This window comes from Eptatretus burgeri, chromosome 5 (genome assembly GCF_056783735.1).
Source record: "Eptatretus burgeri isolate ZD-2024b chromosome 5, Ebu_testis_v1, whole genome shotgun sequence".
Lineage (NCBI taxonomy): Eukaryota > Metazoa > Chordata > Myxini > Myxiniformes > Myxinidae > Eptatretus > Eptatretus burgeri.
The window spans coordinates 68,048,683-68,074,160 of record NC_140965.1 but is presented as its reverse complement, the minus strand read 5'-3'; the positions used below and the strand labels follow the sequence as shown (position 1 = coordinate 68,074,160).

Sequence of the window (25,478 nt, the reverse complement as noted above, 5' to 3'; positions counted from 1 at the left end):
TCCTGATCCCAAAACAGCCTCATCCCAATCCATTTTTGATCCAAACACGTCCTTGTCCTGGCCAATCCTGATCCCGTCACGCCTTCATCGTGATCCATGCTGATCTTTCACCTTGTCATCCTTGTTCCATCAGGTCCATGGAAATGCCATTATGTCATCGATCTGACCCATCTGATCCAAACATATCCTCATCCTTATCCATCCTGATCATTTCACATCATCCATCTGAACCATCCTCATCGCAACATATCTTTATCTTGATCATTTCATATCGTCATGGTGCTTCCATCTCACATCCTCATCCTAATCCATCCTTATTCAAACATCCTCATCCTGATCCATCCCGTCCATTTCACATCATCCTCCTGAGTTCTGATTGATCCATCCTGATCGCAACACATCTCTATCCTGATCAGTTGACATTGTCATTCAAATTTCCATTAAATAGTCCTTCTGATAGGGAAATAAGGCTGCCAAGATAGCCGAGAGGCCCTAGACCCTAGACCCTCGACCCTAGACCCTCGACCCTAGAGGTACGTACACTCGCCTCTGAACTGTCTGGCCTGGGTTGGAATCTCCAGCTATAAACTGTCGTCCTGTTGTCTTGCAGGCAGGGCGAGGTATCAATGTGTGTGCCATCCCTTTGTTGGACGTTAAATTGGGCGTCCCGTCTACCGGTAATAGTTGGTGAATGTACAAGGTCCCACAGTGTCCTTTGCAAAGAGTGGGCGAGTTATCACCGCCATCCTGAATAAATTACAAATTCCTGCCCTCACCTGCAGGAACACTGCCCCAGCCGAACAAGCCAGGCTCTCAACAAATGATGCTACCCGCAGCCATGTGCTGCAGAGTAAAAAGAAGAAGTAGACGAAGTGCTTAACTCAAAGAGTGGTTAATGCATGGATTTTTTTCCCCCTACAAAGGTAGCGGCAACAGAAAAAGTAGATAGGTTTAAACTGGAATTAGATAGGTATCTCGAAGCATTGGTGATGGAGGGATACACGGATATTGATAGGAATTGTAGGTATCTTGGTTATGGATCGGTGATCAATTGTGACGTCTAAGAGAGGGTCTTGTTCAAAGGTAAATGTGCTGTCGGTGGTTGTTCATTCCTCAAACTACAACTCCTGCATCCTCATCGAGTCCTTTTATAGAGAGAGTTACGACATGACGTGTCTGGAAAGTCCTGGTCACGTGGGCCGTGTACGCCATTTTGTTTCCATTGACCGTGAATTGGTCGGTTCCTTTCTTTGGAAAAATTATGAATATTACATGATGGTGTTTTTGGTGGGAAATATGATGAAAACATCAACATGGGAGAAAGACCTTTCTCTTGAAGACCACTTAAAATTTAAATGTAGGAGCTATATTTCATTATCTATTTTTCTCCTTATTATTATTTATTTTCTGCAGTTGATCCTCTGCCCACTGAATGTGGACGGAGGTTGTGATTTCACCCCTGTCCGTTTGTTTGTGTGCAGGATATCTCAAAACGTTGTGGACGGATTTGGACGAAACTTGGTGGACAGGTTGGGTGTGTGACGAAGGTGAACTGATTCGATTTTGGTGAAGATCCGGATTTGGATCCGCATCTGGGCACATCCACTCTGCCGAGTACCCGTTTAGTTTTCTGTCTGTATTTTCATCACTTTTGACTTTCATGTCTTCACCTTCTTGTTGCATTTCTCTGCCCATCTTTATTTCCCTTTCCTCTTCCTACCTCTAAATTATATTTACTTTGTGGACATACATTATGTTGCATTAAGAGAATAATGAACTTTAAAATGCCTGGTGTTGGCATAATGGTAAGGGTGGTGGGCTTGGGATACTCGGATCCTGAGTTAAAATTTTGCCTACCGTTGAATTAATACCAGGTGGGGTTGACTCATCCTGTCATCCTTCCGAGGTCGGCAAAATGAGTACCAGCTTGCTGGGATGGTTGAACCATTGGAGTATCCTGCGTCGGAGTGGCGACCCGTCCAGGATTGTGCCCAATAGCCCAGAAGACTGCTTCGGCAGCAGCGACGCTCTCTGTACAGAGTATGGTCAAAATGGATGGATGGAACTAAAAAAAAATCATCGAATCTTCACCTTGGATTGAGGGAATGTTTGATAAAGTGCAAGAGCCACATTGCTTATCATAATATGCACTCCGGGCATAACAGACATCTGTGCACATCGCACCACACAAGGCAAGCAGAGATAGACATATTGTCATGCCAGTGTGTGCAGTTCCTCTGATGGACGTTAAGCCGGCTGTCCTGTCTGCTGTCATTAGTTGGTGGATGTTAATGACCAGGTTATTCGCCAAGAGTAGGTGAGTTATCACCAGCTTCCTGAACAAATGATAAATTCCTGCCCTGACTAACTGCTGGGAAGGCAATGGCAAACCACCTCGTATCATCTTTGTCGAGCAGTGAAGGACCTGCCTTCAGGCGGAGCACTCAGTCATTCAATGTTCTCAAGTTCTTTCTATTTTTTTTTCATCCACAATTATCTTTTCTAATTCTCCACTCTCTTGATTGTGTGTGCATCTGTCCAGGATATGCACACACCACCAAGAGATATGGTCTGTCGATGGTATGCCTCCATTCCTGTCTTTCACTTTCCTTCTTCCACTTTCAAATTTCTACATTGTGTCACTACCGAGATGTGTTTCTTCTACTCACTCTCTCTCTCTCTGTACAATGAGGCACTCATCAGTGTGAACCTTTACTCGCACATTACACTTCATTTTGCTGCCATTTCTGCAGGGCCGGATTTAGACATGTGGTGGTCCCTGGGCAGCCTTCGGTAGTGGAGGCCCACCCTACCTTGGAATACTAAAAAGGTGATGACATGTTTACATTCATCCATAAAGTATATTTTTCAAGAACAAACAATCTGAACTTCTATATAAAATAGAGAATGAGATAAGATGAATATCTTATATCTGTTATAGATGAATATCTTATATCTGTTATAGATGAATATCTTATACCTGTTCCACTAACTACCAACTACCATTCAGGTACTCACAGATACATTTTTCCTTACAATTTTTTTTTTCATGAAATATGTGGAGGCCCCCTGGTTGTGTCATTTGTCATTTGTGGTACTAAATATATTAACAATCAAAGTTGTGTGGGTCTATTTGGAACACCCTGTATATAGTTGCAGCAGGAATATAATGTTCACAGGTAAGGCGATTCCTCAAACCTGAAACTTGCCAACGTGTTGGAAACCTGAACTCGGTGGGAAAGTTTCACCTGTTTGGGGACGATGGACGGAATGGCCCCATTAATTATTATCAATAGCAGCTTCAATAGTATCAATTCATCGTGAGACCAACAACCTACAAGTACAGACCTGCACGCGGTGCACCCTCAAACGATTTCTCACCAAACGAGTTCCGAACTCCCAACAACCTGTCCGGCTCTTGGCAATCCGAGTTTGACTCCCTGTATACATTCAAGCCATCATCCCAACAATATCTCGCAGAGTTTAAGGGAAATCATCATCCACATCCCGATCCATCCATCTTTGGACCCAATGGTCAAAGTTGGAATAACCTCTCCAGTCCATTGTTCATACCTGTAAGGCAGGTTTGTCCTAATATGTGTAACTCCATAATTCGATGATAAATACAGATCTCACCCTGCCCTCAATTACCGATGCATGTTAATGACGTAGTTTAAGGTAATCCACTTTCACCACCGTGGATGACGTACCAGGAGTACCATGAGCAACCACTACGGGTTCGAAAGCAGACATGTGACCTCAGTCCCGTGTTCGTCCTTTACATCGTCTGAGTCCATAAAATCGGTGACTAATCCTAATCAAGGCCTAATTAAGGGGTTCCGCAGAGGTAGCACATTCACCCTCACCTTTGTGTTGTCTAGTCTGGGCCAGATTCCCCACCTGACTAGAAACTGTCCCACTGGTGTTTCACAGGTAGGGTGCTGCACCAGCCTTTAGTGATGTCTGACATACGTCATATAACGCCCTTTATTATGGTTTTTGCCGCCGCCCTTCAATTAGTCAATAACATGATGCCTGGTTCGACCTCAAATAAACGAATTCCTTGAACACATCCACTACTTCTAAGGTTTGACTTGACAGGATGAAACTCCCAGGTGGTCCCAGGATGTTGCATCAGTTTTGAGCTTGAGAGCTTTTGCATCCACTACTTCTAAGGTTTGACTTGACAGGATGAAACTCCCAGGTGGTCCCAGGATGTTATATCAGTTTTGAGCTTGAGAGTTTTTGTCCTGTAAATGTAACCACTCCACACTTAAGGCAGGGAGTGCAGACGGTATGACACGTGGTCCTTGTAAAAACTTAAATCACACACACACATTCGAGTCTTCTTTCTCTTCTACAAGGAACTCCAGTCCCTCCCCCTCCAGGCAGTTTGGGTTGCTTTATCTTCGAACTTGCCTTCAAGTCGCAATTTGAATCGCATAATGATTCATTTCACGATGTATGTTTGGCATATGCATCACGATGACCCATGAGCATTGTATGAGCCAGGCACGGATCCCAGGAGGCTCCGCAACGTGAGCTCTCCCTTCAACCCTGCCACATCCCCCTCCAGAAACCCCGCACATTTGTGGAATTGCGACCTTCCTCACCTGCCTCCACATTCTCGAGAAAAGTCAAAGAATCTATGGAATGATGCAGACAATCATTACACTTCAGCAAGCATCACCTGAGGTTACACGTTTGTAAAAGTAACAAAAACCTGCACACCTGTACAGTACTGTACTACACAGCAAATACACCTGTGGCTCTCTTTAGCAACCCTACTTCATCCGTGTATTTATGGTTCCCTAATATTAGAGGTTCATTAAATGGATGCTGCAACACTGGGTGTTGAACTTTTGATTTGCTGAGATTAGAATTTCATGGATTTCACCCTTGTTGGTCCTCAACATACGTGGCTCGTTCATAACGTTCTCAGAACCAGGTAAGAAACACCAACAGGTTTATTATCTACTACGTCATTGGAAAAACTTGTAGAAGAAGATATGTGCAGGGTGTCCACATGTAGCAAAGCGCATCGTTGTATCCCATTTCATGAGTTTCAAAATTATGGTACGAATTGAGAACGGGAATCTATCGACACCCTGTAATTCCTAACTTTCCTGGGAAAGTCACATTTCCAACCTCGCCTCAAAAGCCAGTCGCCGACTGGGAATCCTCCGTCGTGCTAAGTCGTTCCTCGGCCCTCTTGAGCTCCTGACCACTTACAAAGCTTTTGTCCGTAGCCTGATGGAGTACTGCTCTCCCCTCTGGGCTGGTGCTCCTGCCTCCCACCTTTCTCGGCTTCACGCTGTCGAAACCAGGGCATTTAAGATCATCGGCATCACCCGCAATGAAGCTGAGTCTTTGGGCCTCTCACTCAATCACCGCAGGTTGGTCGGTGGTCTTTCTGTCTTCTACCGACTCCTCTCCAGCCTTGCCCCCCCTGCTCTCTCTGCGATTTGTCCCCACCACATTTCCACAGGGCGCTCAAGGTCCGCCAACAACCCCCTTCTGGTAAAACTACCAAAATCACGAATCACTGCTCATCTTCACTCTTTCATTCCTCTTTTTTCCCGCCTTTGGAATAAACTTCCTCACTCTATTCTTTCCCATTCTTCCCTCCAGGCTTTCAAAACAGCTGTTCACCACCACCTCTTATCTTCCCCATCCAAATCCTCGATCTTTTCTACCCCCGATAATCCACCCAAGCCCACTTCCTTCATTTCTCCTGCTTTCCTTCCTGAAAGTCCCTGAAATGTCCATCTTCTCTTCGCTATGTTCCCCGTCCCATCCCCATCCCTCTCCCTTCCACAGTTCACCTAATGTGTCTGTTCCCCACTGTTTTGTCCCTTCCACTCCCGCCCCTCTTGTCTCATGCCTCCTTGCTGTGAGTTGTGTGTTAGCTCTCATACGAGCCTCAACAAGGTATACAAAAAAAAAAAAACTAATTATATAACCTTATTCCTCAGTTTTTTTTTGACACAAAATCTCGTTCTTCGAACGTTTTTTGCACTTTTTTTTGTTCCAAATCACTATTCTAATGCAGAAATGCGTGTGTTTCATCGAATAGCGTGTACTTTAGGATGTACCAAGCAAAACAACACGTATTACACTGGGAACCTTATTCATGCAAATACAGTCCAATTTTTTGTATACCTTGTCGAGGCTCGTATGAGAGCGAACACATAACGCACAACAAGGGGGGCATGAGACAAGAGGGACGGGAGTGGGAAGGACAAAACAGTTGGGAACAGAGACGTTAGGAGATATGTGGAAGGGAGAGGGATGGAGCGGGGAACATGGGGAATACAAGATGGATGTTACAGGGATTTTCAGGAAGGAAAGCAGGGAATTTGAAGGAAGTGGGCTTGGGTGGATTATCGGGGGTAGAAAAGATCGAGGATTTGGATGGGGGAAGATAAGATAAGAGGTGGTGGTGAACAGCTGTTTTGAAAGCCTGGAGGGAAGAATGGGATTGAATAGAGTGAGGGAGTTTATTCCAAAGGTGGGAAAAAAGAGGAATGAAAGAGTGAAGGTGAGCAGTGATTCACGATTTTGGTAGTTTTACCAGAAGGGGGTTGTTGGCGGACCTTTAGCGCCCGGCAGAAATGTGGTGGGGACAAATCGCAGAGAGAGCAGGGGGGGGAGGCTGGAGAGGAGACAGCAGAAGATAGAAAGACCACCGACCAGCCTGTGGTGAGACAGTGAGAGGCCCAAAGACTCAGCCTCATCGCGGGAGATGCCAATAATCACATATCACGGGAGTAACGTGATATGTGATTTTGGTAGTTTCACCAGAAGGGGGTTGTTGGCGGACCTTGAGGGCCTTGTGGAAAAATGGGCGGGACAGATCACAGACAGAGCAGGGGCGGGGGTGGAGACTGGAGAGGAGACGGCAGAAGACAGAAGGACCACCGACCTGCCTACGGTGAGAGGGTAAGAGACCCAAAGACTCAGCCTTATCACGGGAGATACCAATGATCCAAAATGCCTTGGTTTCCACAGTGTGAAGCCGAGAAAGGTGAGAGGCAGGAGCACCAGCCCAAAGGGGAGAGCAGTACTCCATCAGGTTGTGGATGAAAGCTTTGTAAGTGGTCAGGAGCTCAGGTGGGCAGAGGAAGGACTTTGCACGACGGAGGATTCCCAGTCGGCGACTGGCTTTGGAGGCGAGGTTTGAAATGTGGCTTTCCCAGGAAAGATCCCAGCAAGGTTCACGTATTACCAAAAAACATTTAGAATGTGAATTTGAAGCAGGTGATGTGTATTGTGGGTAAATTCAGAGTAGCAGTGGAAAAGGTAGCTGGGGTTGTAGAGTGTGCAGGCTTGTGTTTCGTAATGTCACAATGCAATCACACACTCACTCATGTTCATCCTTCCTTTAATAGCAGCATGTAATCTACAATAGTATTATTTTAAAGAACCACTATACTATAAAATATTACTTTAGAATGATCGTTGTACACACTTCAGGGTATTTATTTGTACAATCAGCACCCATTGAGGAGATACTGTATTTGATTCAAGGTGCTCCCCAACGGTCATGCTCGCCCATGTTCCCATTCTGAGGATATGGGTCCTGAGAAGCTGTGCTGAAATGAAGTCAAGGTCCATCAGTCTCATTATTGCGCTTCCGCTTGCGAACCACTGGGAGTCTCAAGTCAGAGAGCGAGACTGTCGAGAGCAGGCATCTTGGGTTTTCTTGCCGACGCCGCACACCTTCCGACAATGCATCCTTTATCATCTGTCAGGTATAGTCACATGGGGCAAAGAGGACACACATACACAGTCTATGTTATTGATATGACCTCAGCGCAGATTCTGCTTCCATGCTATGAAAACGAACAATAATAAAGATGAATAAATATATTATTCCATCAAAACTCCATCTCGATCGTTTTCATGCTTCCAGGACTTTTGTAGTGCTTTAAGGGGATGCAAGCACAGTCATTATATCACAGGATCTCATGGGAGATGTTTTTCACTACAATGGGCTTCTTCTTCGTTCGTTTTCAGCACGAGGCTGCATTGCAGCATCATTGGCTGAGGGCGTGGCTGTGCCACTGATTAGGGCTGGAATTTGGCCAGTGCGCTGGCGATAGCTCGCCTGCTCTTCGCAAAGGACACTGTGGCATCTTTAATGTCCACCAACAAATGCTGGCAGACGGGACACCCATTTAATGTCCATCCGAGGGATGGCACACATTGTTGACTCACTCTGCCTATGAAACACTGAGATGACAGTTTACAGCTGAGTCAGGATAGCAATCCAAGCTAGCCAGCTCAGAGGTGAGTGTCCTACAATGGGCTGACTTACTAGTAAAACTATGTCCATCAATGAAAAGCAAGGATTGGTGGTTTCCCATGACTTTTGTGGCCTTTGATTGCACAAGGTAAAGAAATTCAGTCTGTCGATTCAGCCCAGCCAGACAGTACCACAAGGACCACCTTAGCCATTACAAAAGGTCATACAAGATGTAACGAATCCAGAGATCACAGCATTTTCATTCCAAGGATCCATGCGATAGGGACTGCCAACCTGCAAGTTGTTCAACGTGTTGAATTCCATGAGGTCATGAAGCTTTTGGAAGGCCTGGCGAGAATAGTGGAAATTAAAAGTCGAGTAAGGACTGTCTGGGTCATCAAAAATTTCAAAGTCAGCAAAATCCTTTTCTTCTGGGGTTCGTAGCACACCTGGGATGGGTCAGCGGAGACAAAAGTGTCATGTGGAGTTTGATGAGTTGCATAGGTTGTATGATGGCTAAAGTGAGGTGGAATGGTGTGATTATGATAATTAGGTTCAAAATGGAGTTGAGATGATGAGTGGACTAAGAAAATAAACCTTATAACACAATGTATGTGGACAAGCTGTAACTAGATGGTCCAGAAAATAAATGATTTTCTTATGAGAGTTAAAATTCATATATATCTGTGGGAAGGTGAATCCTTCCAACATATTCAGGTAAATTGTTGACATCACTGTTTCCTCCGCAAAGAAAAATGGACCCACCCACCAAGCGGTCATGGAGAAGGCCACACCACATATATATATATATATATATATATATATATATATATATATATATATATATATATATATATATATATATATATATATATATATATATATATATATATATATATATATATATATATATATATATATATGTATATATATATATATATATGTATATATATATATATATATATATATATATATATATATATGTATATATATATATACTTTTTTCTTTTTTTGATGTACCATACTCCTTAAAAGGTGTTGGTGCTACCCAAGCAGTTTCTGGGCAAGGGTGGTTTGCCATTGCCTTCACAGCAGCCTTGTTTGTCCATTCTATATCGATTCAAATGCTATTCACGAAGCAAGGAAGCAGCATGTACCCTTTTTAAAGTCTTTAGTATGACTTGGCCGGACAGTTTTTCTGTCAACGCTGTCACTAATGACTCGCCAATAAATGATGAAACCGGTCCGACGATTGAAGTTCAGATATGCCAAAGTATTTCCTTGACATATCTGAACTTTTGTCTTCTTTCAAGGCCTTCATCCACAGCTTGATGGAGCACTGCTCTTCCCTTTGGACCGGTGCTCCTGCCTCATACCTTGCTCAGCATGTTACCATGGAAACCAATCCCTTTAAAATCATAAGTATCCCCCTTGATGAAGCTGAGTCTCTGCGCCTATTACTTTCACATCAGAGACAGGTAGGTGGTCTCTGTCCTCTACCACCTCCTTTCTAGCTTTTCACCCTTGACTCTGTTCTCTGCCCCCCCTCCTTTCCTCCACCAAGTTCCTTGCAGGCTGCACATGATCTGCTCGTGACCCAGTCATCTGGTGAAACTCCCGAAATCCAGACTCACTGCTTACCTCCACTCGTTCACTCTATTTTACGTCTGTGGAACCGACTTCCTCAGTCTGTTCAATCTTGTTCGACCTTCCAGGGCTTCAAGACAGTTTGTTCACGACCATTTCAGGGTCATGTCCCCATCCACACCCAGGATCTTTTCGACCCTCATTAATCCTTCCCAAATCCACCTTCTTCCATATTTCTCGGTTACTGTGTTCCCACTCCCTCCCCCATCCTCTTTATAAATTGTTATTATTACTTTTGTTCCATTTCTGCTTATTCCCCAGTTTTCCCTTCCACTTCTGTGATTGAGAGTTTGTGGCTGTGTCTAGGTTGTTCACCCCCTGTGTTGTCCTCCTCTTGCTCTCATTCTTCCCCCATGTCCTTTATTCATCCAACTCTCCCTCGAGTTTGGCCCTCCACCCTGCTGTTGGCATGTTCCTCCACCGCCCACCCCCCTCCCTTACACTGTTTATTTTAGTTTTGCTATGTCCTGGTCTGTTCTGTGGTCTCGCTCCTCCTGCTCGTGGAGGAGCTAGACCAGGAGAACACAGGGTGTATAAAAATACAACATTTTTTTTGGTCCATTTTGTAAATGACCTGACGATTACATCCTGATAGTTCATCACTTCTCCTTTAACCTTTGACCTGCCTTTAGCCCCTGACTTTGTGGAGGTTGTAGTTTGGTAGATCCATAACCTTTAACACAACAAAAATTCACCTTCAAATAACTATTTGTTACTCGGGAAGTAAATGCACTGTCTGCTCCTCAGCCAAAGTAACATTTGTTAATGTAAACCAGTTGTGGAGTGAATTTGCCAAAATATGCTCAAAATGTTTCTTTTTTGGCTAAGATCTCCAAGCAAGCTGGTCTGTTTAATGTCACAACCCATTGATTCACAGGCTCCAGAGCTGCATGTGAGGACATCGTACCACTGTTTACCTGTGGGAAGGTGGGAGGAACATGACCCAAGTACATGGTGCTTTTACGCACATTATTGGCCTTTTGAAACATTCATTCCATTGTGATATTATTGGATGTCATTATTGACTGATCTTGAGCATAACATCAAATCACAAGAGGCGGGGTGGTTCGGTTATGCGGGGTGGTTCGGTTATGCTTGGTGGTTCGGTTATGTGGGGTGGTTCGGTTACTCTTGGTGGTTCGGTTATGGGGGGTGGTTCGGTTATGCGGGGTGGTTCGGTTATGCGGGGTGGTTCGGTTATGCGGGGTGGTTCGGTTATGCGGGGTGGTTCGGTTATGGAGGGTGGTTCGGTTATGGGGGTGGTTGGGTTAAGCGGGGTGGTTCGGTTATGGGGGGTGGTTCAGTTATGCGGGGTGGTTCGGTTATGGGGGGTGGTTCGGTTAAGCGGGGTGGTTCAGTTATGTGGGGTGGTTCAGTTATGCTTGGTGGTTCGGTTACGCTTGGTGGTTCAGTTATGTGGGGTGGTTTGGTTATGCGGGGTGGTTTGGTTATGCGGGGTGGTTCGGTTATGCTTGGTGGTTCGGTTACGCTTGGTGGTTCAGTTATGTGGGGTGGTTCCGTTATGCGGGGTGGTTCGGTTATGCGGGGTGGTTCGGTTATGCAGGATGGTTCGGTTATCTGGGGTGGTTCAGTTATGCTTGGTGGTTCGGTTACACTTGGTGGTTCAGTTCTGCTTGGTGGTTCGGTTACGCTTGGTGGTTCTGTTACGCTTGGTGGTTCAGTTATGTGGGGTGGTTCGGTTATGCGGGGTGGTTCGGCTATATGGGGTGGTTCAGTTTTGCTTGGTGGTTCGGTTATGCCAGGAGGTTCGATCTCGAAACGTTATCCGAGTGAAATGAAGGACATACTTGGACCATGGCAGAACTCCGATCGACTTTCTGACACTCACTTAAGGAGGTTACAACCAATGAGAGAAGCCCCTCTGATTGGGAAGCCAACCAACTTGCCACAGAATATGACACCATTGTTGTTGAAAATGGTAATAGGTTATGTCATATGGTAAAAGGTTAGTGTTGCATCTTTTGTCCAAAAATTATGGATTGCATCATACAAGTCGTGAAACATCAGGCTTCCCAGTAAGTCATGAAAATCCATGAACATCAAATTCCAGAAATTGCTTTGAACACAACAAAAGTATGCACAATTTTCTCAACACAATAACCCTTTTGATGTATACAAAGTCGAGGCTCGTGGTTCTCTTGTATTATATACTAACCCTTTAAAATCCTTCCACCAACCTCATGAAAATGCAGGGCAACGGAGTTCTAAGAAAGCTTACTAATCCACCTGTAATTTCAGAACAGCCATGTACGCCCCAACCATAAATCAAACGCCGATAGCCAAGGTGAACCCCGTAACCTCAAAGCAATGCCTGAAGACTCTCCAAAGCAGCTTACATGTGAGTGTAAGAGAGTTGGCATCTAACCATGGCCAGGTTGATATAGTCACATCTACAGGATCCACTCGTACCCCATTCCACCCAAACACGGTGACAGGGTCGAGGTCCTTCAGCCCACAAGTTATCCGCTTGCATCCTTTATGGGGATCCACATTCAAGTCACATACTTGCAAGGCTTCACATCTGCTGGATTTCTTTATAATCTTATTAAACATAACCAAACAATGATTTCGAGCATTGACATTGGTCTGTAGGTTGTTTTATGGATGCGTTGGGAATGGGAATGAACGGGTTAAATCATGAGTGAATACCATGCAGAACCCACTGAATGAGACCCTCTATAGTCTATGGGCTGTCTCATAGTCATGGTCATTTCTGGTATTTTGTACCCTTGCATGCTAAATAGCTAAATGAGAGGCTGTAGTATCTCTGTCATTAGGGCCATTAGTTGGTACGAGTGATGGCACAACTTGGACCACTTTTTATTTAACAAAAAATGTCAATTTTTGGCAGAATGGCATAAAAGTTGCCATTTTTTGACAAATAGCTGTCTCATTTTCTCCAGGTACACTGCATTCACAGTGTATAAACAAATACAAGCAAAAATTGGGACTTTTATTTGTTGTTGCATCAATTTAATACCTCTTCTGTACTTTCTCCACAACATATTATTCGTTTCAGACAATGAATATTTATTTCACCCTCAATAAATATGTCCCACCGTTCGTCCGTCAAAAAATGTCCTCTCTGGAAATGCATATTGTAGAAGAATTTTTTGATATAAATAAAGGGTCTTTTAAAAAGTTTATTGTGTGTTTTACCAAGTGTGTATATACCTGCACTGATATTATGCTACAAAGTTTGAGTGTAACCAATAACCTATTTGCATGGCCTGCACAGATTGCCTTACATGTGTCCGTCAAAAATGTGTCCTCTCCGGAAACACCTAAACTGCCACGAGTTATAAGGAAACTACTTGCTGGCTATAGATTTTGATGTTTTGTAAGGTTGACATGGTCATGAATATCCATTATCAGTAAAAGGTATTTACATTGATGTAATTTATCTTGTTACAAGACTGATTGAATGTCCATGTCAAAAATGTCCTCTCCAGAAAGTTATTCAATGGCATTCAACAGGAGATTAATCACATGAAATGACATTGAATTTTGTACAATTATTGCTTCATCCAGCACAATATTGACTATTGTTTATAAAGTATGCTGAATTTGATTACTTTTAACACATTTACTCTAGTTTTTGAAGGCTAAACCTGGGCTTCCTGGAACATGCTTAGTTGTCTGAGAAAGAAATACGACATAATTCCTACCGTATGATCACTTTTTACAAAAATAAATATGTAGTAACATCTGTCATCACATATAGTTACACCCAAATAATAATATACAGATATTTGGTACAATACAAGCCATAAAGGAACCCATAATATTACTTTCCGGAGAGGACAAAAATATTTGACGTATGTATGCCTGTTGCTTTATGTAGATTTTCTACTTTTCTGCTTGCAGATTAATCAACTGCTGGTGGTGGAAAACAGTGGTGGCAGTTAGAATAACCCCTCACTCTCCTGTAGTTGTAGCATTTTACTGCTATAGTGGTTACTGCTTTAGTATTATACCCAAACCATAGTGGTAAGGATATAGCTTGGTTATAATACTGGTAAAGAATCATTATGGCAGTAAACCATAACTAACTGTTGTTATTACAGATCCAGATCCAGATCAAGTAATAAGTAATCACAACAGCTGTGCACTAACAATGTCACAAACTCTGACAGTCAAGTTTAATTGGACATGTCATACACGTTGTCGTGCGACTGCTAAAGATGCAACTCCAAGCAGCATTCCCCAAAGTGTTGCTGCAAAATCTCGCCGCAAATTAAAGGAAAATAATCCAGATAGACAAATAATATCTCGCCAGAGATGCTGAAAGGAAGAGAAAATATGCATCAACTTCCAACAAGAAGACAGATAATGAATTGAAGGAATGCAGAAGGAAGTGGGCAGCAAGTAAGAGAGAACAGCGAAAGAAAAACAAAAAGGAAGACATTAAGGCACAATCCACAAACAACAACAATTCACTTACTAGGTGTATTTTGTATTGGCATTATAAGATAAATGTATTACTTTGCCGTTATATCTTGTACAGAATGTATTGCTTCATGTCAAAAAATTATGTCCTGTCTGGAAGAAATATGTGATTTTCTTCATATTTTTCATTGTGGTGGTAAACTTTTATTTTCAGAGGTAAATTAGTAATTTTTTTCAGAATATGTAGAAAAGTACATGTAGTTTTAAAATTTTGTGCTAAATTCCATTCTATGCAGTGCTATTAGTGACAGTGGTAATTAAAACATATCTTTTTTTTCTGGATATTTGTAACTTAGTTCAGTCTTTTATTGATATTTCTACAAATATACTTCATTTGTATACTGAATCATAATTCCAGTAATGGAATAATAATTGTGGAACATATGGAAACCACTGAAGTTTGATAGTGTTGTTATTTTGTGGTTATAGTTGAATTGTATTAATGACTGTTGTAGTTTAAAAAAATACTCTCCTAACATCCTTGGAGTATTATTTTTAATAAGAAATATTCATTCAGATGCTCCAAAAACTTGGATTTAAGTATTGTAATTAACAATGTTGGATTTGGAGAAATAAAAGTATAAAAAATATTGAGTTTGAATTTTTAGTGGTTGTGAGACAAACTTGGTACCCTCATTGTGAAACAGCCCCTATATGCGACAGCTCAAATGACTCGTTCATATTTGTTGCTCAGTTGTATTACACACGGCCACTTGGAGAAGATCCAAACATGTACATCAGTGTGCTCGATGAAGGGCCGAAGGTCGAAACCCTTACGGTGACCATCATACTTGATTTGGTAAGCAATGGAAGTGGTGAAGTTGCAAAGGAGGGTATGGATCGTTTTCCTACCAATTCAAGTGACCCCCTCATCCCCAACCTTGGAAGTTGCTGCTTGTGCCAGAGTAAATTCACCACCTTTCATGATCTAGTAAAGTATCTGGCATCCACAGACACTATAAATTCACATCACCACCAACGTGATGAACGGGAAACCTTCAAAGACTCTTCTTTGTCGGATTTGATCCTTTTCCTTCCTCTGCTGCTTATAAAAAGTTGTGGAATACCTTTTCCTGTTAATAATGAAGATCTAATTTCCACACACATTGCTATTATGCATCTATAATGGAGAGATAGTTTCTCTATCTGACGGACAGGTTATTCACAATCTCTAGCGAGGGCGGCAGGTCCAAAGAAGAACTCCATGGGTTGAGAAAACACCTTGATGATGATGAAACCATACATTTGCATGAAGGCCTGGAGGCAATAACGTTAGCCTGTTTGGCATCCCTAACCCATATTGGCCCGTTGTTCATGAGACCTGGATCACATGTTGAAATGTCACACATGATATGTAAGTTTCCATTGTCTCCTCATGTCCTGATGATTCATGTAGAAGTCGCACTCCTCTATGAGCCAAATTGGGCCACTGTAAAGATTTTAAATAAAGTAGAAACAACAGATAGGGTAAAAGGCACAACATGCAGTGAGGAAAGGAAGTGGGGGTTTGCAGCATGACCTGTGGGGCTTACCTGGAGCCTTGTACGTGCGGAAATTTATGTTGGCAAGAACAAAATGCAGCACAATCGGGCAGTTGGGATTGTTCAACTTATCCTTTGGGGCAAACAAGTAGCACTCCTGTAGGCCCTCACGATCAAAAACGCCCTCGTCGATGTGAGGGAAGGGCAGCTTGTGCATTTTTGCCCATTTTCGTGCTAGTAGCAGCTCCTTGTGGTGGGGGTGATTGGTAATCGGGTGAGCAATAGGAATGACATTTTGTGAGAATTGGAAAATATAGAGGATTTAGGGATTATGAAGATTGCTGGTAGAGGAAAACAAGGCTTTTAAAATGGGTGGGAGACTTTGGTGGGTGAGCGGTCTATAGGACAGGTATGGTCTGAAATGGGGACCGGCTCTCACACATACCTCAACATCAGTGTGAAAATAAACGGAAAAGCAGAGAGTTAATGGCTCACCTTAAAGGGACGGCTGCAGTCGCTGGGCCTGGCAGAGAAGTCGAAAGACAGGATGACATCCACAGAACGCTGAGGCCGCAGCACCAGTGGAAAAGGGAGGTTGAAGGTGAGACCACTGTCTACCACGTGGATCTTTTTTCTACGCACGTCCAGTGGTTCGTGGATCTGCTCAAACTCATCTGGATCTGAGAGTGACACCAAAACAGGACATGATGCATTGAGCCCACCCAAAGAGGAAGAAGAACATTTCACTCCAAGAAGCAAACACTGCAGTATCTTAATTCATTTATGGAGAAAGATTGCAATACATATATATATATATATATATATATATATATATATATATATATATATATATATATATATATATATATATATATATATATATATATATATATATATAAAAATTTAAACATTTTTTTGTAAAGACTCCATAGCACCTCAACGTCTCCTATCCCCACCCCCAAAGAGGCAACGGACATTCTTTCACTTTCACAGTACCTGCAACAGCAAAATCACCATCGGTCTCTGACTTCTGAGGAGACAGCAGTGGAGATGAGGGGAAGCCCCCTTCACCAAGAATCAGGCCCCGCATGAAATTGAATACTTTGCCAGCACGACCTTCTCGTGACGTGAACAAAGTCGTGTCACCCACAAGCCTATGGAGTGTGCGTTGGACCCAGGTGGTTCCGGCAGCATCATTCATCGGACTGATGCATCCTGCATCTACCTCATCCTCATCACTATCGTTCTCATCCTGCGATGCAATGTTTTTCACCTTGAGGTTGTCTGCACGCAAGGGACAAAGGCAGACGGAAAAATGAGCCAGAAACGGGATTGTTGAGCAGTGTGTCAATGCCATTTTGGTCATGTGGCCACTTTTGGTGCCTGTGTATGACTAATAAACATGCGATGGCCTCTAGTCATCTCACCGATCTCCTCCTCCATGCTCTTCGTGGAGTTGTTGTGCTTGTTGGCAAAACGAAAGACTCGGTTGAAGAGAATGGAGAAGGCACTGCCCCACACACCTACCACACACAAGTGCACACATGTAAACACGTGAACATGGCAGGTTATCCTCATCTTATTAGCATTTTTAGTTACCATTGAATCAAGGGGGTAGTTAGTCTGGTGTTGGCTTAATGGTTATGGTGGATGGCTTGAGATCTTAAGATCTGAGGATCTTCAGTTCAATTGCCTGGAATCGTTGAATTAACACCAGGCAGGTTGACTCAGCCTACCATCCTTCCGAGCTTACTGGTAACAGGGGGCATTGCACCAGTGGCACAGCCATGCTTCCAAGAAATGAAAGCTACCTGGTAGTCAAGCTGCCATACGCAACAACAGAACAGAACGTGACGTTTGTCTTATTAACACCAATCATTTGTGATGTCACCCATGCTGCAATGGTCAGTTATCAAATGCACCTTTGGATGAATCAGACGAGAACTAGAAGGGTATTCGGTAGAGCGCATACCTCCACCACGTAATGCCTGATCCATAAGAACATATCGGTCCCAATACATTTTTGAAATACCATGCTATACAGTCCAAGATCGTTTTTAGCCTTATCTCTCAATGGTGAAGAATCACTTGAAAAATTAAATAATTCTCATATCCAGAACCGGATTCAGATCTTCACCAAAAATCCAATCAATTCGTCCTTGTCACACACCCAACCTGTCGACCAAGTTTCGTCCGAATCCGTCCACAACTTTTTGAGATACCGTGCTAGATATCGCTTTTGGCCCTATCTCTCAATGGGTGAAGAATCACTTAAAAAAGGGGTGAAACATAACCTCCTTCACCTCCGGTGGAGGAGGTAATGAGGTAGCATGACAATGTGCAATACATACAAGTGGATGGCTCTGAGATGCTATTGGATGCAACACCAGGGCATATTCATACGGTTGACACAGTGAAATACAAACTGTGAGAATAATAACTTATGCTTATAGTATGTGGGTATTTATGGTAAATACTGTATTGTGAAGTACTACAGATCTATAGAAGGAAGAATATTCATATCATCATATATTTTAGAAACTGACTATTTACTCTTCTTCTCCTTTTTTCTTCTCCATCTTCGTATAGTGCTTCTTCAACTTCAGGTTATGCCTTGTTCCACAGTGTAGGGTCAGTGGCTCAAGAGGCATGTGAACTTGGCTCAAGTCTTTGACGAACTGGTTGGCTCGGCCTGATGTTGGAATGGAACTAATTTGGACAGGAATTTGGAATTTAGAAAGGAGGGATTTGGATTTGTTCAGGATGTTGGTGATAAATCATCTATTCTTCACAAATTAAATCGTGGAATTTGTGATGTCCACCACGTTATGCTGGCAGACGGGTCCTCCGGCTTAATATCCATTCGAGGGATGGTACGTTTGGTGATGCAACAGCCTGCCCGCGAAGCCCCGATGTGACAATTTAGAGTTCGGGTCAGGAATCGAACCCAAACTCGACGCAGCTCAGAGGCGTCCTTAGTTTATTCAATGTTGAATCAACGTTCTTATGCTTTGTGTGCCAGTGAAAGAAGTTTTTGAAACCGGAGTTTTGATAGGCCTTTTGAGAACCCCACCACACCCTTTGAACTTCCTTTCTTCGTGAAACAACAAAACCAGCCAAAGAGGAGCCAAAGAATGCAGGGCTCAGATCCAGCTGAACAAGTGAAAAGAGCCAGAGGTAGACAAAACCCTGATAGGTAAATCAAAGCAGCTGCTTCCACGAAGACCAAGGCTTGACATCAACTTGAAATGGACACTGCAGTGCAACCTTTGAAAAGGTAGCATCACTAAAAAAATAACTTTTCTGAGCAGGTAGATTTTTTTTAAAGCTTTAAACAGTACATGCAATACACAAGCAACGGGATGGGCACTCGGCAGAGTGCATACCTCCACCCGGATCCAGATCTTCACCAAAATCGAATCAATCATTCCTTGTCACACACCAATTTTCGTCCGAATCCGTCCACAACGTTTTGACTTATCGTTGTACATATCATTTTTGGCCCAATCTCTCAATGATGGAGAATCGCTTTAAAAATTCCAGTAGCCAGATCCGGATATTCACCAAAATCAAACCAATTTGTCTTCGTCACACACCAAACCTTTCCACCAAGTTTCATTTGAGTCCATCTGCAACTTTTTGAGACATCCTGCTATCAGACAGACAAACAGGGGTAAAAACAGAACCTCCTTCCACCTTTGGTGGTGGAGGTAGCAAGGCCCGAGACTTTCTCTACCCTTTCAATGACATACTGTGAAATTCCCAAAGTGTGGCAGGTTTGGAATCCGATTTCACAGTGGATTTTCTACTGCTCTGATAAGCTTAACGTTTATCCCGTTTAAGGAGCTTTTCGTTACATGGACCACAGAAGCATTTGCAAAGTTTGGAGGCCAACAACTCTCCTGAAAGGTCCCCTGTGGTGGCATACCCACCAGGCAGCCAGCGTACCCATGAGGAAGTGCAGAGGGTACTCGTCGTACATCTTCACAGCGATGCCCTTGAAAAACTTGCTCCCGAACAAACGCGGAGGCATAAAGGTGCCGTACTTCGACATCCCGATCTCATACGGACTGAACTCCACCCAGTCTGAAAGGCAAAAACCTCATTACTACCATTACTACCCTCTTCACGTGCATTGGCAGAGTTCCTGTATCGTGAGCCAGTTAATGTAAGAATCATTGTGGTGCAAATTGCTTTTGAGCTCTCATCTTTACACCACTTTTTGCACAGACTAGTGACCTGCGTGTGACCAATTTTAAAAAATGACGGTCAGGAGGCGTTGCTATTCTCGGACAGTGATAGACAAGAGATGAAGAAATTATGATTAGAAGCGATGGAGGATGCGTGGAACCAGACTCGGTGGCATAATGATGAGAGCGTCTGCTCTGAGTCTGGGATTTTGAACCCCAGTCGAGTCATACCATGAGAGTATTAAAATGGTACGTGCTACTCATTTGCTTGACAATCAGCATTTAAAAATAATGAAGCACGGATGAACAACCATAGTTTGGCAGTCGTAGCATACAGGCTTCGTGACCACAATAATAGCCTCCTCCTGCAGTGAACTTATGAAAAAAACCCATATATTCTTATTAAAAACACCATCAGGATGGAGGACCTGAATTTAAGTTCTACAGACGTCATAATGTAACCAATTAATCATGTCTGACCACTTCAATTTCACGTGCATGGAAGGACAAATTACAACAAACAAACCTGCATATATGATCTCGGAGACATCCGGTTTGACGTGCAGACAAGTGAAAAGAGGAAGTGGAACTTGTCCACCAGTCACCTTTGAGCACATGTCTGACAGCTTTTTGTCCATGCGCTGAATGAGACAGATTGTGGGAGTGTATATGGACAAGAACACAAACAAAGACAAAGGTTCACATCCTTGAGAACAGTTTTCAAAATAAAGAGGTGAATGAGATATTGTAATGACAGCACCAGAGAGGAAAACAAAAATGATAGTTGTGAAAAAGGACGAGAAAACGATGGCAGGTAGGGTGGAGGATGAGAAGAGAATGGGGGAAGATGATGGGGAAGAGGAAGAGGATGGGGGAAGATGATGTCTGGAGGAAGCAAAGAGGAACACATGATCAATGCAAGTTCCTTCTTCAGTTTAATGTCAAAAGAGTTAATGACATTGCAATCAATAAGGGCACAAATATGCTTTGAAATTAATCATTTCATCAAATAAATTGGTTAAGACAATGAAAGGAAGAATCAGAGATTTAAGCAGAACTAAATTGCAGAGGAACAATCAGAATGTTAAAAAGCACAATTATAATCAAGATGGCAGTGAATCCTGTGGTGAGGCAGTTGCTTTAACAACATCTGTCAGAAAACAACAACCGTCCAATCTCAAGAATGAACTTCCAAACTTGCCTCCCTCCTCTAAAATCGAGTGGCACCTTGTTAAGTCTGTCTCTGGAGTGTGCTCCCCCCTCAATCCCTTCCCTCACTTCAAATGGCACCACAGCCAATTCCACTCGTGAGAAGGCCGAATGCCTGAATTCTGTGTTTGCTTCCAAATCTTGTGTCCCCACCCCTCACTCCCTGTACCCACCCTTCCCAGTCGCACTCAACTACTCCTGTATCTTTCACACCTAAGAAGGTGAAGTTTCTGGCAACCTTTGACTTTGATTCTGCAACTGGACTGGACCGCATCAAGTTACGTGTCCTAAAAAAGTGCTCCACTGCTTTTTCACAATCTCTTTCTGCTCTGCTCAACCAATTATTTACCCTCGGTCCTTTCATCTCCTCCCCCTGTTAAGGTGGGAGTACCCAAGGCAGTTTGTCTCTGCTGATGATTACATCCTCGGCCAAGAGATTCCTCATCCTTCAGAAGGGCAGGCAGCATCATCTTCCTTCTCTTCAGCCATTGACAAAATCACAAGCTATTCAAACACATGGAATATGTCTTTCAATCCTGCTAAATCTCACACTCTTACTCTCTCTCTCTCTCTCGCTCTCTCCTAACGGACTGTCACATCTGACACCCATTGTTTCTCCAAGTCTGCATCTGTCTTTGCCTTCAATTCTGCTGTTGGTATTTCCTGCTCTCTCTCTCTCTCTCTCTCTCTCTCTCTCTCTCTCTCTCTCTCTCTCTCTCTCTCTCTCTCTCTCTCTCTCTCTCTCTCACTCTCTCTCTCTCACTCTCTCTCACTCTCTCTCTCTCACTCTCTCCGAACGGACCGTGACATCTGACACCCATTGTTTCTCCAAGTCTGCCTCTGTCTTGGCCTTCAATTCTGCTGTTGGTATTTCCTGCTCTCTCTCTCTCTCTGTGCCTCTCTCTCTCTGTGCCTCTCTCTCTGCCTCTCTCTCTCTGCCTCTCTCTCTGCCTCTCTCTCTCTCTCTCTCTCTCTCTCTCTCTCTCTCTCTCTCTCTCTCTCTCTCTCTCTCTCTCTCTCTCTCTCTCTCAACTGTTATTTTTGTCCTGTTGTGTCTTGATCCACTCAGTGTACTTGTACTATCTCTTCCACAAGCCTCGACTATGTATACAAAAAAAAAAAACTCAGGAAGCTAAAACTGGAAACTTGGAAAGAGGTGGGCTTGCGGAAGGTTAATTTGGGTAGAAAAGATCATGGCTTTGGATTTGGGATGACCTGAGATGGTGGTGAACAACTGTTTTGAAGACTGAGAAGGAGGAATGAGATTGAAGACAATGTGGAAGCTGGTTCGACAAGTGGGACAAAAAAGAGGATACAGAATTTGCTTCTGTATCCATGTTGTCCACCCCGTATGTCCTCTCTTACCCCTTATTCTTCCGCACATCCCTTATTTGTCGAAGTCTCACTCTATTTTGTCTTTCAACCATGCTGTTGGTGTGCTCCCCTCCCTGCTTTCTGCTGTTCCTTTTGTTCTTTTATGTCCTGATCCCTTCTACAGTGCCGATAGAAAGTCTACACACCCTTTTCAAAATTTTCACCTTTTCTTACCTTGCAGCCTGGAATTAAATGTCATTAAATCAAACTTTTCCACCTTTATTTACACATCATAACCCACAACTTCCAAGTGAAAAACAAATTCTACAAATTTCAGAAAAGTAATGAAAAATACAAAACTAGAATATCTCGGTTGGATGAGTTTCCACCCCCATAAGTTAATACTTGGTGGAAACACCTTTGACAGCAATTATAGCTATGAGTCTGTTGGGATAGGTTTCTACCAACTTTGCACACCTTGATTGGGCAATATTTGCCCATTCTTCTGTACAAAACTGTTCAAGCTCAATCAAGTTAGGTGGAGAGCTTTGATGAACAGGAATCTTCAAGTCATGCCACAGATTTTCAATTGGATTGAAGTCAGGGCTCTGACTGGGCCACTCAAGGACATTTATCTTTTTGTTCCTTAGCCACCCAAGTGTAGCTTTGGCTGTGTGCGTCGGGTTGTTGTCATGCCGAAAGGTGAACTTCCGTCCCAATTTCAGCTTTCTTGCAGAGGGCAGCAGGTTTTCCTCGAGGATTTTTCTGTATATTGCTCCATCCATTTTCACTTCCATCCTGTCAAGTGCTCCAATTCCTGCTGATGAGAAACATCTGCACAACATGATGCTGTCACCACCATGCTTCACAGTGGGGATGGTGTTCTTTGGGTGATGTGATATTGGGTTTGTGCCAAACGTAACGTTTTGTATTTGGGCCAAAAGGTTCCATCTTGGTTTTGTTAGACAACAAAACTTTTTTCCACATGGCTTCAGAATCTCCGGAGTTGCTTTTTGCATCCCTCAAAAGGGCCCAAGGTGGGATTTTATGAGTAATGGCTTCCTTCTTGCCACCCTACCATACAGGTCAGACTGGTGGAGTGCTTGGGATATTGTTGTCACATGCACACAGTGACCAGTCTTTGCAATAAAAGCATGTAGCTCTTTCAAAGTTGCCATTAGCCTCTTGGTGGCCTCTCTGACTGATCAGTGTCCTCCTTGCTTGGTCATCCACTTTGGAGGGATGGCCTGATCTAGGCAGAGTCTTGGTGGTAGCATACGCTTTCCACTTCTTCATGATTGTCTTGAGTGTGCTCCAAGTTCAAGCCTTCAAACCAATCCAAGGGATATTCAAGGCCTTTGAAATACTTTTATACCCATCCCCTGATCTGTGCCTTTCTTTTGAAAGCTACTTGGTGCTCATGGTTCAGCCTTTTTGCTGTGAAATACACTTCCCATCAGAGCTACAGCAACAGCTGATTTTATTCTGAAATAATCAGAATCACTGCAATGTATCACAGGTGGAGGCCAATTAACTTGGTGTGTGATTTTTGTTGAAGGTGAATTGTTACACCTTAGCTAATTTATAAGGTGCTATTATAAAGGGGGTGTACACTTATCCAACCAAGATGTTCTGGTTTTGTATTTTTCATTAATTTTATGAAATTTGTTCAATTTGTTTTTCACATGGAAGTTGTAGGTTATGATGTGTAAAAAGTTTGATTTAATGTAATTTAATTCCAGGCTATAAGGTAAGAAAAGGTGAAAATTTTGAAAGGGGGTGTAGACTTTCGATAGGCACTGTAAGTTATCGCTCCACCACAAGCCTCGACTTCTATACCAAAAAGGAGGCATGCATGTATCCGTGTGTATGTGTGAGTTCCACTCATTGGTTGGACAGTTCGCCTTAATCCACCCACAATTTCTAAACTACGGCCACCATGTTGGTGCTTACTGCTAAGCAGTCAAAGAAGTCAAAGATATCTTCGGAGCTGTCATATTCACATTCGCCATGCCCTCTCTATAAGTTTTCCCTTCAGTGTAAAACGACCAAAGCGACTGTTGAAATAATTTTGAGCCTGTAGGCATCACAAGCCTTCTGAAGATAAGTCTCCACGATGGGGGCAATGGTCTGTTGTTTATATAGACGTCTGCTCTGATCGCATGCCACATGTCCAAATATCCATGTGGCATTATCTCAAGCAGGGCTTTTAGCATGGAGGTTACACATGTCCTTGCTATTATTTCCAACTATTTTCTCTTAAATGAGCTTATTACCTGTCAACCAGGAACCATAAAACACACGTCATTATAAAGGTCTTTGTTGAGGATTTCCGGCTGAGGAGGGGAGGACAGAGTTAAGGTTTGGTGGGAGTGGAGAAGTAAAGATGGGCAAATTTAGAAGAGGTGGTTGAGGGTTTGTGGGAGGGGGTTTGAGGACTTTGGGTGTGGGTGGGGGGTGGGTTGAGGAAATGTGCTGGGAATGGAGTGGGGGGGTTTAAGGCTTGAACTCGAGAAGGTATTTATGCCTTTGAGTTAGGAGGGGGAGGATGGGGATTTGGGATTGGGGTGGGGGGATAGGTAGAGTAAAGATGGGACAGAGTTGAGGGGAAGATTGAAGCTTTTGGAGGGGGGTTAGGGGAGAGGACTTTTGATGGGTAGTGGGGTGGGGCGGGTTGAAGAGATGTCAGAATTGCATATGTAAGTTTACTTACTGTAAAAAATGTAACTGGCCACAGGTGTGTGTGCGTGTGTGTGTGTGTGTGTGTGTGTGTGTGTGTGTGTGTGTGTGTGTGTGTGCGTGCGTGTGTGTGTGTGTCATTGTCGGGGGGGGGGGGTGATTGAATCAACCGATGGGTAGTGTGCTAGTTGCATGCAAAAAACAGGTATTATCATAGTAACAAAAACATATGTAACATGA

The 25,478-nt window shown here is 43.3% G+C and overlaps 1 protein-coding gene across 2 annotated transcripts in view; it reads right to left on the bottom strand.

Moving 5' to 3' along the window:
• Positions 1–7,367: 7,367 nt before the first annotated feature.
• The window catches only part of PLA2G4A (phospholipase A2 group IVA), a 56,499-nt gene continuing 38,388 nt past the window's right edge, over positions 7,368–25,478 (bottom strand). For both annotated transcript variants that reach the window (XM_085882265.1, XM_085882264.1), the window contains 8 exons: positions 20,563–20,677; positions 19,795–19,932; positions 17,274–17,369; positions 16,843–17,130; positions 16,342–16,526; positions 15,898–16,093; positions 8,543–8,697; positions 7,368–7,747 (listed from right to left, as the gene is read on the bottom strand). In XM_085882265.1, coding sequence (XP_085738391.1) covers positions 7,607–7,747; positions 8,543–8,697; positions 15,898–16,093; positions 16,342–16,526; positions 16,843–17,130; positions 17,274–17,369; positions 19,795–19,932; positions 20,563–20,677 — 1,314 coding nt within the window. In that variant the 3' untranslated portion in view covers positions 7,368–7,606. The remainder of the gene's footprint in view (positions 7,748–8,542; positions 8,698–15,897; positions 16,094–16,341; positions 16,527–16,842; positions 17,131–17,273; positions 17,370–19,794; positions 19,933–20,562; positions 20,678–25,478) is intronic.